The sequence below is a fragment of the Nerophis lumbriciformis genome, linkage group LG15 (genome assembly GCF_033978685.3).
Source record: "Nerophis lumbriciformis linkage group LG15, RoL_Nlum_v2.1, whole genome shotgun sequence".
In the NCBI taxonomy this organism is placed as follows: Eukaryota; Metazoa; Chordata; class Actinopteri; order Syngnathiformes; family Syngnathidae; genus Nerophis; species Nerophis lumbriciformis.
This window is the reverse complement of record NC_084562.2, coordinates 33,644,490-33,658,876: the sequence shown is the minus strand read 5'-3', so window position 1 is coordinate 33,658,876 and position 14,387 is coordinate 33,644,490. Positions and strand designations below refer to the sequence as shown.

General features: G+C 42.8%; 1 protein-coding gene across 1 annotated transcript in view; it reads left to right on the top strand.

Moving 5' to 3' along the window:
- The first annotated feature begins 12,641 nt into the window (after positions 1 to 12,641).
- The window catches only part of iqgap1 (IQ motif containing GTPase activating protein 1), a 178,076-nt gene continuing 176,330 nt past the window's right edge, over positions 12,642 to 14,387 (top strand). The window contains exon 1 of the mRNA XM_061975071.1: positions 12,642 to 13,039. Within this exon, the coding sequence (XP_061831055.1) occupies positions 12,994 to 13,039 (46 nt within the window). The 5' untranslated portion in view covers positions 12,642 to 12,993. The remainder of the gene's footprint in view (positions 13,040 to 14,387) is intronic.

Sequence of the window (14,387 nt, the reverse complement as noted above, 5' to 3'; positions counted from 1 at the left end):
TTTAACCAAAGAGTCTCCATTTGAAACTCAAAACTATTTCCAATTTCAGTTTATGTACTCAATTAGTAACATTTTAATAAGACTGCTAAGTTTGTGTAATTCTCAGAGCATGACTGATCTTTACCAATCGTATTTACGATTGCCTATGTATGCTTTGTAGTATTTCCTGGTCTTTGTATTCCTGTTCACATCCTGACACCTTCAAAGCTCCGCTGGTCAGTGGATTGATGGCAAGTAATTTTAGCCTACTGACGAGTGTGCTCGACTCTCAATCAGCAGGGATGTGTGGTCAGTGTTCTTGTGTACTTTTTCTACTGGGTTTAAGTGGCAGCCTGTTGATCAATTTGTGCAATGCTGCCACCTTGCTGAAGGCTTCTGTATTATTCAAGCATGAACCTCGGATTCAGGTCGTGGAACTGTGGACCAGCCCTATACTCTCGGCAGGGTCCTTGAGGGTGCATGGGAGTTTGCCCAACCAGTCTACATTCGACCGTGTCCCTCGGTAAAGTCCTGTGGGGAATGCTCAGAGAGTATGTTGTATCATTGTGAGGTGCGGCGTCTTCAGTAATGCAGACGCTGTATCGATCTGTTGTGGTGAAGAAGGAGCTGAGCCGGAAGGCAAAGCTCTCAATTTACCAGTCGATCTACGTTCCCATCCTCACCTATGGTCATGAGCTTTGGGTTATGACCGAAAGGACAAGATCACGGGTACAAGCGGCCGAAATGAGTTTCCTCTGATTGTGGCGGTCCGCTCCCTGTACGATCAGTGTCAGAGCTTGGTCCGCATTGCTGGCAGTAAGTCGGACACGTTTCCAGTGAGGGTTGGACTCCGCCAAGGCTGCCCTTTGTCACCAATTTTGTTCATAACTTTTATGGACAGAATTTCTAGGTGCAGTCAAGGCGTTGAGGGGATCTGGTTTGGTGGCTGCAGGATTAGGGATCTTCAGCTCTCACTGGATCGGTTCGCAGCCGAGTGTGAAGCGACTGTGATGAGAATCAGCACCTCCAAGTCCGAGTCCATGGTTCTCGCCCGGAAAAGGGTGGAGTGCTATCTCCGGGTTGGGGAGGAGACCCTGCCCCAAGTGGAGGAGTTCAAGTACCTCGGCCGAAATGAGTTTCTTCCGCCGGGTGGCGGGGCTCTCCCTTAGAGATAGGGTGAGGAGCTCTGCCATCCGGGGGGAGCTCAAAGTAAAGCCGCTGCTCCTCCACATCGAGAGGAGCCAGATGAGGTGGTTCGGGCATCTGGTCAGGATGCCACCCGAACGCCTCCCTAGGGAGGTGTTTAGGGCACGTCCGACCGGTAGGAGGCCACGGGGAAGACCCAGGACACGTTGGGAAGACTATGTCTCCCGGCTGGCCTGGGAACGCCTCGGGATCCCCCGGGAAGAGCTGGACGAAGTGGCTGGGGAGAGGGAAGTCTGGGCTTCCCTGCTTAGGCTGCTGCCACCGCGACCCCACCTCGGATAAGCGGAAGAAGATGGATGGATGGATGGATGGAACAGAAACAGTACTACTGAACGTTCCCTTCCACTATTTGACTGAAATAAACATCACAATAACTGTTCATTTTAACCATTTCACTTGACGAAGGTCCTAACACGAGTTTTGAGCAGCTTTACAACAGGATTATATTATGTACGTGGACTACAGAATGCAGTTTACTCTTCCTGTCAGTGCTGCCATACTTTTTTTAATTTATTTTATTTAGCCTTTATTTAACCAGGTAAAAATCCCATTGAGATCAAGGATCTCTTTTCCAAGGGAGACATGGCCAAGAGGGCAGCAGCAAGGTTACATTAAAAAAACAGTAAACAACACATAAAACATCACATTTACAACATTAAAACTCGCTCGCATGACACATGTGCATACAGACAAGGTAGACTGCAATCCTTTCACAGAAGCTTTAAACTCATTCAATGTAACAAGGGTTTGAAGTTTAATATTCGATTGTAGGTTATTCCAAGCCTTCGGTGCTGAAAACCTAAATGCTTTCTTGCCCAGTTCAGTTCTTACTTTGGGGACGACAAATTGCAGAACATTCATTGAACGAAGATTGTGACATCCTTGTTTCTTTGTTAAAAGACAAGACAGATACTTACCCATTCTACAGGTAAAAGCCAGTAAATTAGAATATTTTGAAAAACTTGATTTATTTCAGTAATTGCATTCAAAAGGTGTAACTTGTACATTATATTTATTCATTGCACACAGACTGATGCATTCAAATGTTTATTTCATTTAATTTTGATGATTTGAAGTGGCAACAAATGAAAATCCAAAATTCCGTGTGTCACAAAATTAGAATATTACTTAAGGCTAATACAAAAAAGGGATTTTTAGAAATGTTGGCCAACTGAAAAGTATGAAAATGAAAAATATGAGCATGTACAATACTCAATACTTGGTTGGAGCTCCTTTTGCCTCAATTACTGCGTTAATGCGGCGTGGCATGGAGTCGATGAGTTTCTGGCACTGCTCAGGTGTTATGAGAGCCCAGGTTGCTCTGATAGTGGCCTTCAACTCTTCTGCGTTTTTGGGTCTGGCATTCTGCATCTTCCTTTTCACAATACCCCACAGATTTTCTATGGGGCTAAGGTCAGGGGAGTTGGCGGGCCAATTTAGAACAGAAATACCATGGTCCGTAAACCAGGCACGGGTAGATTTTGCGCTGTGTGCAGGCGCCAAGTCCTGTTGGAACTTGAAATCTCCATCTCCATAGAGCAGGTCAGCAGCAGGAAGCATGAAGTGCTCTAAAACTTGCTGGTAGACGGCTGCGTTGACCCTGGATCTCAGGAAACAGAGTGGACCGACACCAGCAGATGACATGGCACCCCAAACCATCACCCAACCATGCAAATTTTGCATTTCCTTTGGAAACCGAGGTCCCAGAGTCTGGAGGAAGACAGGAGAGGCACAGGATCCACGTTGCCTGAAGTCTAGTGTAAAGTTTCCACCATCAGTGATGGTTTGGGGTGCCATGTCATCTGCTGGTGTCGGTCCACTCTGTTTCCTGAGATCCAGGGTCAACGCAGCCGTCTACCAGCAAGTTTTAGAGCACTTCATGCTTCCTGCTGCTGACCTGCTCTATGGAGATGGAGATTTCAAGTTCCAACAGGACTTGGCGCCTGCACACAGCGCAAAATCTATCCGTGCCTGGTTTACGGACCATGGTATTTCTGTTCTAAATTGGCCCGCCAACTCCCCTGACCTTAGCCCCATAGAAAATCTGTGGGGTATTTTGAAAAGGAAGATGCAGAATGCCAGACCCAAAAACGCAGAAGAGTTGAAGGCCACTATCAGAGCAATCTGGGCTCTCATAACACCTGAGCAGTGCTAGAAACTCATCGACTCCATGCCACGCCGCATTAACGCAGTAATTGAGGCAAAAGGAGCTCCAACCAAGTATTGAGTATTGCACATGCTCATATTTTTCATTTTCATACTTTTCAGTTGGCCAACATTTCTAAAAATCCCTTTTTTGTATTAGCCTTAAGTAATATTCTAATTTTGTGACACACGGAATTTTGGATTTTCATTTGTTGCCACTTCAAATCATCCAAATTAAATGAAATAAACATTTGAATGCATCAGTCTGTGTGCAATGAATAAATATAATGTACAAGTTACACCTTTTGAATGCAATTACTGAAATAAATCAAGTTTTTCAAAATATTCTAATTTACTGGCTTTTACCTGTATGTACGTGTTAATAATAATTTTTGACAGGTGGTTTCATGAACATATTCAAATGAAAACTTGTAGGTAGCATACTATGTTTCTCATCATATTGTAACCGTTAAGGTTTTACTGTGTTTATGTGCATACATATTTGCTCAAGTACTGTAGTTTTATAAAATGGTTTGCTTGCTCTCAATACTTATATATCATTACATTACATACATTATAATGAATGTTATCTATCTGTGTTGGCCCTGCGATGAGGTGGCGACTTGTCCAGGGTGTACCCCGCTTTCCGCCCAAATGCAGCTGGGATGGGCTCCAGCTCCCCTTGCGATCCCGAAAGGGACAAGCAAGCGGTAGAAAATGGATGGATGGATGGATAATGTGCTGCCTTGTGGAGGTGTGGTTAGCATGATGGCTCCACAGTCAGGAGATCCGGGGTGGATTTGCAGAATGCCGAATGTTGCAATATAAACTGGGAATAGTGTCAACTTTAGGTCTTTTGTGGTTTTACAAATGTTGTTTATATACAGGTTGAATGGTTTTGGTCTCAGAATTGACCCTTGGGGTACACCTCAAGATACAGCTAAGCATTCCAACGTGTGATCTCTCAGCTTCAAATATTGCTTCATGTTTGTAGCTTTTTACCCAGTTCAAAACCACTCCCCTCAAGCTGTATCATTCTAATTTCTCAATTAGGATATTGTGGTTGATTGTATCAAATGCTTCTTTCAGATCTCTGTTTGCGATTGATGCCGTTTTTAATTAGGGCCCGCAATGGCCCATTGCAAAAGGACTCCTGAAGGGAGTCCTTATGCAATGGGACATAAGGACCTATTGTTATTCGTTCGTTTTATTATTCTTTATTCTTCCGCCGCCACAACAAACTGTAATTTGACCCACTTAACATGCTTCAAAACTCACCATATTTGACGCACACATCAGGACCTGCGAAAATTACCTTTTTTTAAAAAACCCGAACCCCACAACTCAAAATTGCGCTCTAGCGCCCCCTAGGGAAAAAAAAACTAGACTGCCTATATCTCCCACTAGGAAGATCGGAGAGACATGAAACAAAAACCTGTATGTAGGTTTGACTTAGGCCTAGTTTTCATAATTGTATATCCTCGGGCAAAAATCAACAGGAAGTTGGCAATTCCCCCTTCAAGACAAAAAAGTACTAAAAACAGTCACTTTTGCCTCTTTTAGCTGTAATTTGACCAAACTTAACACACACATCAGGACTGGCTAAAACTGTGATCTAATGAAAAAACCTAACCCCAAATCTAAAAATTGTGCTCTACAGCAATTTTTTCATAAAACGGACAAAAAACTGCTCCTCGGAAGAAAAAAACTACAAAACTGCCTGTAACTCCCACTGGGAAGGTCGGAGAGACATGAAACAAAAACCTCTATGTAGGTCTCACTTAGACCTACGTTTCATAAATTGACAACCTCCAGCAAAAATCAACAGGATGTTTGCTATTCCCCCTTCAAAACAATTTTTTTGTAAAAACCGGTCACCTTCCTTCAAAAACTATCTCCTCTGAGCGCGTTTGTCCTTTCGGCTTCAAACTAACACAGGAGAGAGATTAAACCCTTGTGCATAAAATAACAGAACCGTTTTGTGATACCTGCTCCGGTTTTGATTTTATGACCCTTCAAAGACCCGCTGCACTGATGCTCCTGCGGTGCTGTTTTTTTAAGATGGCTGCTCAAAAGCAGGAAGCACCAGCGTGCCCACACAATGCAGACAAGGTAGGTACACTAGACAAAAGTCTTGGGACACTTCAGACTACAAGTAGACAAAAGTATTGGGACACTTAGGACTAGCACCTGCCAAATACGCGGGCCCGAACAACGCTGCTTGCAGCTTTAATTAATTGTGTTATTCTAATTATTGTCATCAATGTTGAGATGTTTTCTCTGTACAGACAGACAACATTCACACTCACATTCATTAGAAACATTTGACCAGTTTTGAACTTGCAATCAGGGGCGCCGCTAGGGATTTTGGGCCCCATGAAAAGAATCTTTACAGGCCCCCCAACACAGTGTCATTATTTTTTCTGTATTGTAATTTCATCATCATTAGGGGCCTCTCTGGGCCCCCCTCCATCATGGGCCCCTAGAATCCGTCTCCTTTACCCCCCCTTTTCGGCGCCCCTGCTTGCAATATTATGAAAAACAGTTTTTACCATTAAGAGTTTTTAAAAAAACAAAAAAACATTGTCTCTGTTATTCAAAAAAATGTTCAGCTTTTTATTTTTTCTTTGTTTTTTGTTACAATAAACCGGCCAAAAAAGTTATGCCCACCCAGAGCCCAGAGCAGAGCACAGTTGGCCCATCGAGTCAAATCAAATCAAATCAAATCAACTTTATTTATAGAGCACATTTAAAATTTACCACAGGGGTAGCCAAAGTGCTGTACAATGAGCAGGTTAAAAGATAAAACGAGTACCGAGCAAACACAACACAACACAAACAGAACACGATAAAAAATAAATAATTAAAATAGAATTAATAAAAACATAAAAACAGGATCACAGCAGGTGTATTATGGGGCGCCATTGCAGGATGGATATCACTCAGTGTTAAAAGCCATGGAATAAAAGTATGTTTTTAAGAGAGATTTAAAAACAGGAAGAGAGGAGGCTTGTCTAACACTCAGGGGTAGGTCGTTCCAGAGTTTGGGAGCAGCAACGGCGAAAGCTCTGTCACCTCTAAGCTTCAGCCTTGTGTCAGGGACCGTCAACAGCAGCTGATCGGCTGATCTTAAGGATCGGGTGGGGCAGTAAGGCTGAAGGAGGTCGGAGAGATAGGTTGGCGCGAGGTTGTTTAGACATTTAAAAACAAATAAAAGGAGTTTAAAATGTATTCGGTAACGCACAGGGAGCCAGTGAAGGGACGCTAAAATAGGGGTGATGTGCTCACGTCTGCGGGTCTGTGTTAGCAGACGAGCAGCAGAGTTCTGCACGAGCTGCAGGCGGGCGAGGGAGGCCTGGCTAATGCCAACATACAGGGCATTACAATAATCAAGACGAGTCGAGATAAAAGCGTGGATTAATTTCTCAAGATCATGTCTTGATAGAAGCGGTTTCACTTTCGCTATTTGGCGTAATTGATAAAAGCTTTTTTGAACGACGCTGCTGATTTGTTTTTCGAATTTAAAATCTGAGTCAAACTTTACCCCCAGGTTTGTGACACAGTCGCTGAGATACGGGGTCAGAGTGCCGAGGTCAACGTTGGGGGAGGGAGAGCGACTTGGACCGAACAACATAACTTCTGTTTTATCTTCATTTAGGCTCAGGAAGTTAACTGAAAGCCAGACTTTGATGTCGTGCAGGCAGTCAATAAGACGTTGAACCGTGTTATTTTGTGCCATGGGAAAATAAATCTGGCAATCATCGGCATAATAAATGAAATGCAATACTGTACTTCCTAGAGATGCGCGGATAGGCAAATATTTCATCCGCAACCGCATCAGAAAGTCTTCAACCATCCGCCATCCACCCGATGTAACGTTTGAATAGAACTGCATCCGCCCGCACCCGCCCGTTATATCTAATATAGACGATGCAAGGCATTAGTGAGGCACCTGCCAACTACTCCGGTTTTCCCGTAATTCGTACGGTTTTCATCAACCTATTCCGGGTTACAGGTGCAGTGATAAAAAATACGGTTTTTCATTAATTTAAAAAAAAAAAAGGGTGAAAACTACGCGAATTGCACCTTGTGCAGACAAGATTTTTCGATCGGACACGGAGGAATTAGCGATGTAAAAGACCACTTTAGGACAAAAAAACACAAGTCTAATGCCGTTGCTAGCGATACAAGTGGAAAACTTTCAACGTTTTTCATCGCCCAAACAGATTCTTTGGATGTGATAAATGCCGAAGTTTTATTTACGGAGGCAATAATTGAGCATGGACTTCCAATCGCACTGGCTGATCACATGGGACAGTTAAATGTTTGTAATGCAACCTTTAAAAATCATTACGCGGTGATCGCAGTCCCAAAAATAAACTTTTCTTGCATGATAATGTCCAGAAAAATTCGCTTTATATTACTATAGAGTCCTTTTAATGAATGAGTTTGATGGTTTATCACAAACCTTAAATGAAAGAAGTCCTTTGTTCGCACCATGCACCATGTTCGATGTCCCGGTTTTATGACAGTCGTAGACGTACACAGCGTCGCAGCTCTTGCAACTCACGTAGCCAGCATTGCTGTCATCCTGATTTACAACCTCATAAAAACGAGTCCACGCTGAACTTTTCTGGCCTTTTTTTCCCCTGGTCTTTAGTATTCCCTTTTTTAGTTTGTCGCGTACCACGTTTGCTGCCGGTGTTGCCATTTTTTTTTTTCTTCTTCTGATGTGGCGTGCTGCAGGTGCCTGCTGATAAATAATTGCCTGTTTCAAAGAGTGCTGCTCGTTTTTCGTATGTGGCTAACAACATTTAACTATGTATATATATTTCCGAATTGGTTTAACTGCCACCCGCAAAAAAAAAAAATCTCATTAATTACCTTTTTTTAAAAAAACCGAACCCCACAACTCAAAATTGCGCTGTAGCGCCCCCTAGGAAAAAAAACAAACTAGACTGCCTATATCTCCCACTAGAAGATCGGAGAGACATGAAACAAAAACCTGTATGTAGGTTTGACTTAGGCCTAGTTTTCATAATTGTATATCCTCGGGCAAAAATCAACAGGAAGTTGGCAATTCCCCCTTCAAGACAAAAAAGTACTAAAAACAGTCACTTTTGCCTCTTTGAGCTGTAATTTGACCCCCTTAACATGCTTCAAAACTCACCAAACTTAACACACACATCAGGACTGGCTAAAACTGTGATCTAATGAAAAAACCTAACCCCAAATCTAAAAATTGTGCTCTACAGCAATTTTTTAATAAAACGGACAAAAAACTGCTCCTCGGAAGAAAAAAACTACAAAACTGCCTGTAACTCCCACTGGGAAGGTCGGAGAGACATGAAACAAAAACCTCTATGTAGGTCTCACTTAGACCTACATTTCATAAATTGACAACCCCCAGCAAAAATCAACAGGATGTTTGCTATTCCCCCTTCAAAACAATTTTTTTGTAAAAACCGGTCACCTTCCTTCAAAAACTATCTGCTCTGAGCGCGTTTGTCCTTTCGGCTTCAAACTAACACAGGAGAGAGATTAAAGAATGAAAGAAGTCCTTTGTTCGCACCATGCACCATGTTCGATGTCCCGGTTTTATGACGTACGTCGTAGACGTACACAGCGTCGCAGCTCTTGCAACTCACGTAGCCAGCATTGCTGTCATCCTGATTTACAACCTCATAAAAACGAGTCCACGCTGAACTTTTCTGGCCTTTTTTTCCCCCTGGTCTTTAGTATTCCCTTTTTTAGTTTGTCGCGTACCACGTTTGCTGCCGGTGTTGCCATTTTTTTTTTCTTCTTCTGATGTGGCGTGCTGCAGGTGCCTGCTGATAAATAATTGCCTGTTTCAAAGAGTGCTGCTCGTTTTTCGGATGTGGCTAACAACATTTAACTATGTATATACCGTATTTTCCGCACCATTAGCCGCACCTAAAAACCACAAATTTACTCAAAAGCTGACAGTGCGGCTTTTAACCCGGTGCGCTTTATATATGGATAAATATTAAGATTCATTTTCATAAAGTTTCGATCTCGCAACTTAGGTAAACAGCCGCCATCTTTTTTCCCGGTAGAACAGGAAGCGCTTCTTCTTCTACGCAAGCAACCGCCAAGGTAAGCACCCGCCCCCATAGAACAGGAAGCGCTTCTTCTTCTACTGTAAGCAACCACCCGCCCCCGGAAGAAGGGGAAAAAACGCGCGGATATCACCGTACGTTTCATTTCCTGTTTACATCTGTAAAGACCACAAAATGGCTCCTACTAAGCGACAAGGATCCGGTTCATGAAAAGACGCGATCTCTCCATCCGCACACGGATTACTACCGTATTTCACAGCAACTGATATTCCTGTGAACCGCACTGTGGATACAACGGGAGCACGTACGGTGAATATTCGCACCACAGGGAATGAGAAGTCATCCTTCACTGTGGTTCTAGCTTGCCATGCTACGTCATCATAAAAGCTAACTCGAAGGGATGGATGAAGAAAAGATGAGCGAGTGGTTAAGGTAAGTTTAAGTTTACGCGAAGAGGCCGGGTGGCTTTTTTCACGCAGCTCTGTCCATGTTGATATACGTATGTTTGTGATTGCACATTTGCGTACATTTTGGGAGTGAACAGAGTTGTTAGAACGCTGGTTTTTAATATATTATTAAAGTTTGACTGACCTATCTGACTGTTTTTTTGACATTCCTTTAGCGCAGTTAGATGCGGCTTACAACACGGGGCGGCTTATTGGTGGACAAAGTTTTGAAATATGCCGTTCATTGAAGGCGCGGCTTTTAACCCAGGGCGCCTTATGATGCGGAAAATACGGTATATTTCCGAATTGGTTTAACTGCCACCCGCAAAAAAAAAAAAAAAAAAAAAAAAAATCTCATTAATCCGCCCGACCCGACCCGCGGCGCGGATAAAATCTTATTTATTTAAATTTCATCCGCCCGATCCGCGGATAATCCGCCGAATCCGCGGTTGTGTCCGCAAACCGCGCATCTCTAGTACTTCCTAAAAATAGAACCAAGGGGGAGAAGGTAAAGCGCAAATAAAATTGGGGCAAGGATTGAGCCCTGGGGGACCCCATGTGGTAAAGGAGCTGTGGACGCAGGGACGGCCCGTGGCATAGGCCGTATAGGCAAATGCTAAGGGCGCCGTCCATCAGGGGGCGCCACGCCAGTGCCACAAATGTTGGAGAAAAAAAAAAAAAGTTGGTACTATTATTTTTAAATACAAAAAATAATCCCACGTCAATTAAAATGCAAAGTAAAGCCTATTTAATAGAAATATTATTTGTTACAACATTACGCCGACAGAGGTAGCAGGTATGCCTACATGAAATTATTTGTCTGTTACAGAATGTGATAGTAACCTGTTTTTTTAGCATTAAGCTAATGTTACATGATTCGGCAATTGCTAATCAATAAATAGCTAGTTCTGTTTTAACGTCGGGTTAATATTGTGGAGGGGGCTAAATTGTTATGGAAAATAATAATGTAACGTTAGGTAATTACAGTACTCCCACCTTACATTCCTCAGGGACATTTGTATTAGATCTTTTAAGCAGGTGTTTTTTGTTTACATTGTTATTGCCTTCTGGTTAGCTAATGTTTGCCCTGCAGGTAATAGTCACTTTTCCACCCCTTTATATATTAGGTATAGTTGTAAGTAGTGATGGGTCCGGCAACACCGATGCATCGGCGCATGCGTCGAGCTCATAGAGCGAAACCCTGTGTCGGTGCGCGTATCGCTTTTAGAAAGTCACGTGACCGATCATGAGCTGTTTTGGTCACGTGACCGATACGCGAACTGTGTCGCACTGACGCCTCCTCTGTGCCCTGTGAGCGGGTCTTTTCTACAGCCGGAGAAATAATAACTAAGAAGAGAAAGCGTCTAAAATTGAATACGTTGGAAAAACTTTTTTTTTATTTTTTTTATAAAAATGTGTAAAAAAAAAATAATAATAATTTCCAGGTCCACAAGCATCCTCATTCACAACACGTTCTCTTAGATTTCCATGTTATGATACATGTTCACATTATTTATTGACTGTATCTAAAAAAGACAAAAAATATATTTTTATTTAAATGAAGTTATGAAATAATCCTAAATGAAATACAATGACTTGCTTTATATTATTGTATATACTACCGGTAGGTCAATGGTTCTCAACCTTTTTTCAGCAATGCACCCCCTGTGAATTTTTTTAAAATTCAAGTACCCCCTAATCAGAGCAAAGCATTTTTGGTTGAAAAAAAAAAAGATGAAGTAAAATACAGCACTATGTCATCAGTTTCTGATTTATTAAATTGTATAACAGTGCAAAATATTGCTCATTTGTAGTGGTCTTTCTTGAACTATTTGGAAAAAAAGATATAAAAATAGCTAAAAACTTGTTGAAAAATAAATAAGGGATTCAATTATAAATAAAGATTTCTACACCTAGAAGTAATAATCAACTTAAAGTGCCCTCTTTGGGGATTGTACTAGACTAGAGCTCCATCTGGATTCATGAACTTAATTCTAAACATTTCTTCACAAAAAAAAAAAATCTTTAACATCAATATTTATGGAACATGTCCACAAAAAATCTAGCTGTCAACACTGAATATTGCATTGTTGCATTTCTTTTCACAGTTCTTTTTGACAGACATTTTAGTGACAAACCTGAGCTTGTGTTTCACGGAGTTTATGAACTTACATTCATATTTTGTTGAAGTATTATTCAATAAATATATTTATAAAGGATTTTTGAATTGTTGCTATTTTTAGAATATTTTTTAAAAATCTCACGTACCCCTGGCATACCTTCAAATACCCCCAGGGGTACGCGTACCCCCATTTGAGAACCACTGTACTAGGTCATAAAATCAGTGTCAGTTGAGTCGGTCCATAGGTTGCCTGTAGGGATTTTTAATGTCCAGCAGATGTCAGTATTTAGTGACACAGTATCGACACAGTATCAATACAGTTTTGCAATGTGTCGAAACGCTTCATGAGGCTTCATCAACCCATCACTAGTTGTAAGTAAAAAAAAAAAAAGGTCAAAGACAAAGCTATTCGGTTTCTTGTGAGTATATACACTTCACTGCTGATGTGGGGGGGCGTCACCTAAAATCTTGCCTAGGGCGCCAGATTGGTTAGGGCCGGGCCTGTGTGGACGACATAAAACTGTCTACTTTTACACAAAAACTCCTGTCGGTTAGGTACGACCGGAACCAGTTGAGGGCGGCGCCCTTAATGCCCACACAGTTCTCAAGACGAGAGATTAAGGTGGCGTGGTCGACGGTGTCGAAACGCAGCAGACAGATCTAAAAGCAGCAGTTTTTCAGCTGGCAGTCAGGTGTTGTCCTGCCAGCAGCAGACACTAGGGGGCGCTGCGCCTCCACGTTGCGCTGTGGAGAAGCTGGCAAGAGGTCCGTTTCCTGACACGCATACTTCTGGATTAGGAAGAACACACCCAGTGACATCAGTGAAGTTTGAAGAAGAAGAAAAAAGTTTCAACCGTAGGTGTGCACAGAAGCAACAAGAGGACCGAAAGGTCCGGGTTGGAATTATTTGCCTTCAAGGAGGGACTTTTTTCGGACTCCGGAGAGGTCGGCGGCTGAAGTGTTCAATACGCGTAGTTTGACGAGCTGAAGGTGGAAGTTTTGGTAAGAGAAGAGCATGTCAACTTCAGACGAGACGGACGGGCCGCGGCCGAGATATGGCTGTAAGTTGTCACTTTTCTGCGTTTATGGCGCCTTTTACTCCCTCACACACACACGATGGCCCTCTCTCTGCTTTTTGCTGTTAAACGCCCACTGCAAGCCTTTGAAAGTGTCTTTGATTTGTTTGAACACACCCTGAAAGACTTCTGGCAGCACGTTACAATCGTTAGGACTTCCGCATTTTTGAAATCTTCCAATGAACATTATGAAGGTTTTCATCACATACGTTTATATATCATTTGCATTAAGGCTTTAAACGCAATATGAACATACATACCACATAGCCTGTGATGTCCTTATTACTTCTCCCAAACATTAACAAGCAGGCTCGGCTTTTTTGTGGCCCTAAAAACGATTTTGTTGGTGGTCCTATTTCGGTTTTATTATTATTGTGCTACAGTCGTCCCTGCCACATCCAGCTTGCAAGTTTGCGGCTTGTAAAGGTGACGAAGAATGTTAGTTCATCAATCAATCTTTATTTATATAGCCCTAAATCACAAGTGTCTCAAAGGGCTGCACAAGCCACAACGACATCCTCGGTACAGAGCCCACATACGGGCAAGGAAAAACTCACCCCAGTGGGACGTCGATGTGAATGACTATGAGAAACCTTGGAGAGGACCGCATATATGGGTAACCCCCCCCCCTCTAGGGGAGACCGAAAGCAATGGATGTCGAGTGGGTCTGACATAATATTGTGAGAGTCCAGTCCATAGTAGATCCAACATAATAGTAAGAGTCCAGTCCATAGTGGGGCCAGCAGGACACCATCCCGAGCGGAGACGGGTCAGCAGCGCAGAGATGTTCCCAGCCGATGCACAGGCGAGCGGTCCACCCCGGGTCCCGACTCTGGACAGCCAGCACTTCATCCATGGCCACCGGACCTGTGCCCCCCCCCCCCCCCCTCAAGGAAAAGGGGAGCAGAGGAGAAAAGAAACGGCAGATCAACTGGTCTAACAGGGGGGCTATTTAAAGGCTAGAGTATACAAATGAGTTTTAAGATGGGACTTAAATGCTTCTACTGAGGTAGCATCTCTAATTGTTACCGGGAGGGCATTCCATAGTACTGGAGCCCGAATAGAAAACGCTCTATAGCCTGCAGACTTTTTTTGGGCTCTGGGAATCACTAATAAGCCGGAGTTCTTTGAACGCAGATTTCTTGCCGGGACATATGGTACAATGCAATCGACAAGATAGGACGGAGCTAGACCGTGTAGTATTTTATACGTAAGTAGTAAAACCTTAAAGTCACATCTTAAGTGCACAGGAAGCCAGTGCAGGTGAGCCAGTATAGGCGTAATATGATCAAACTTTCTTGTTCTTGTCAAAAGTCTAGCAGCCGCATTTTGT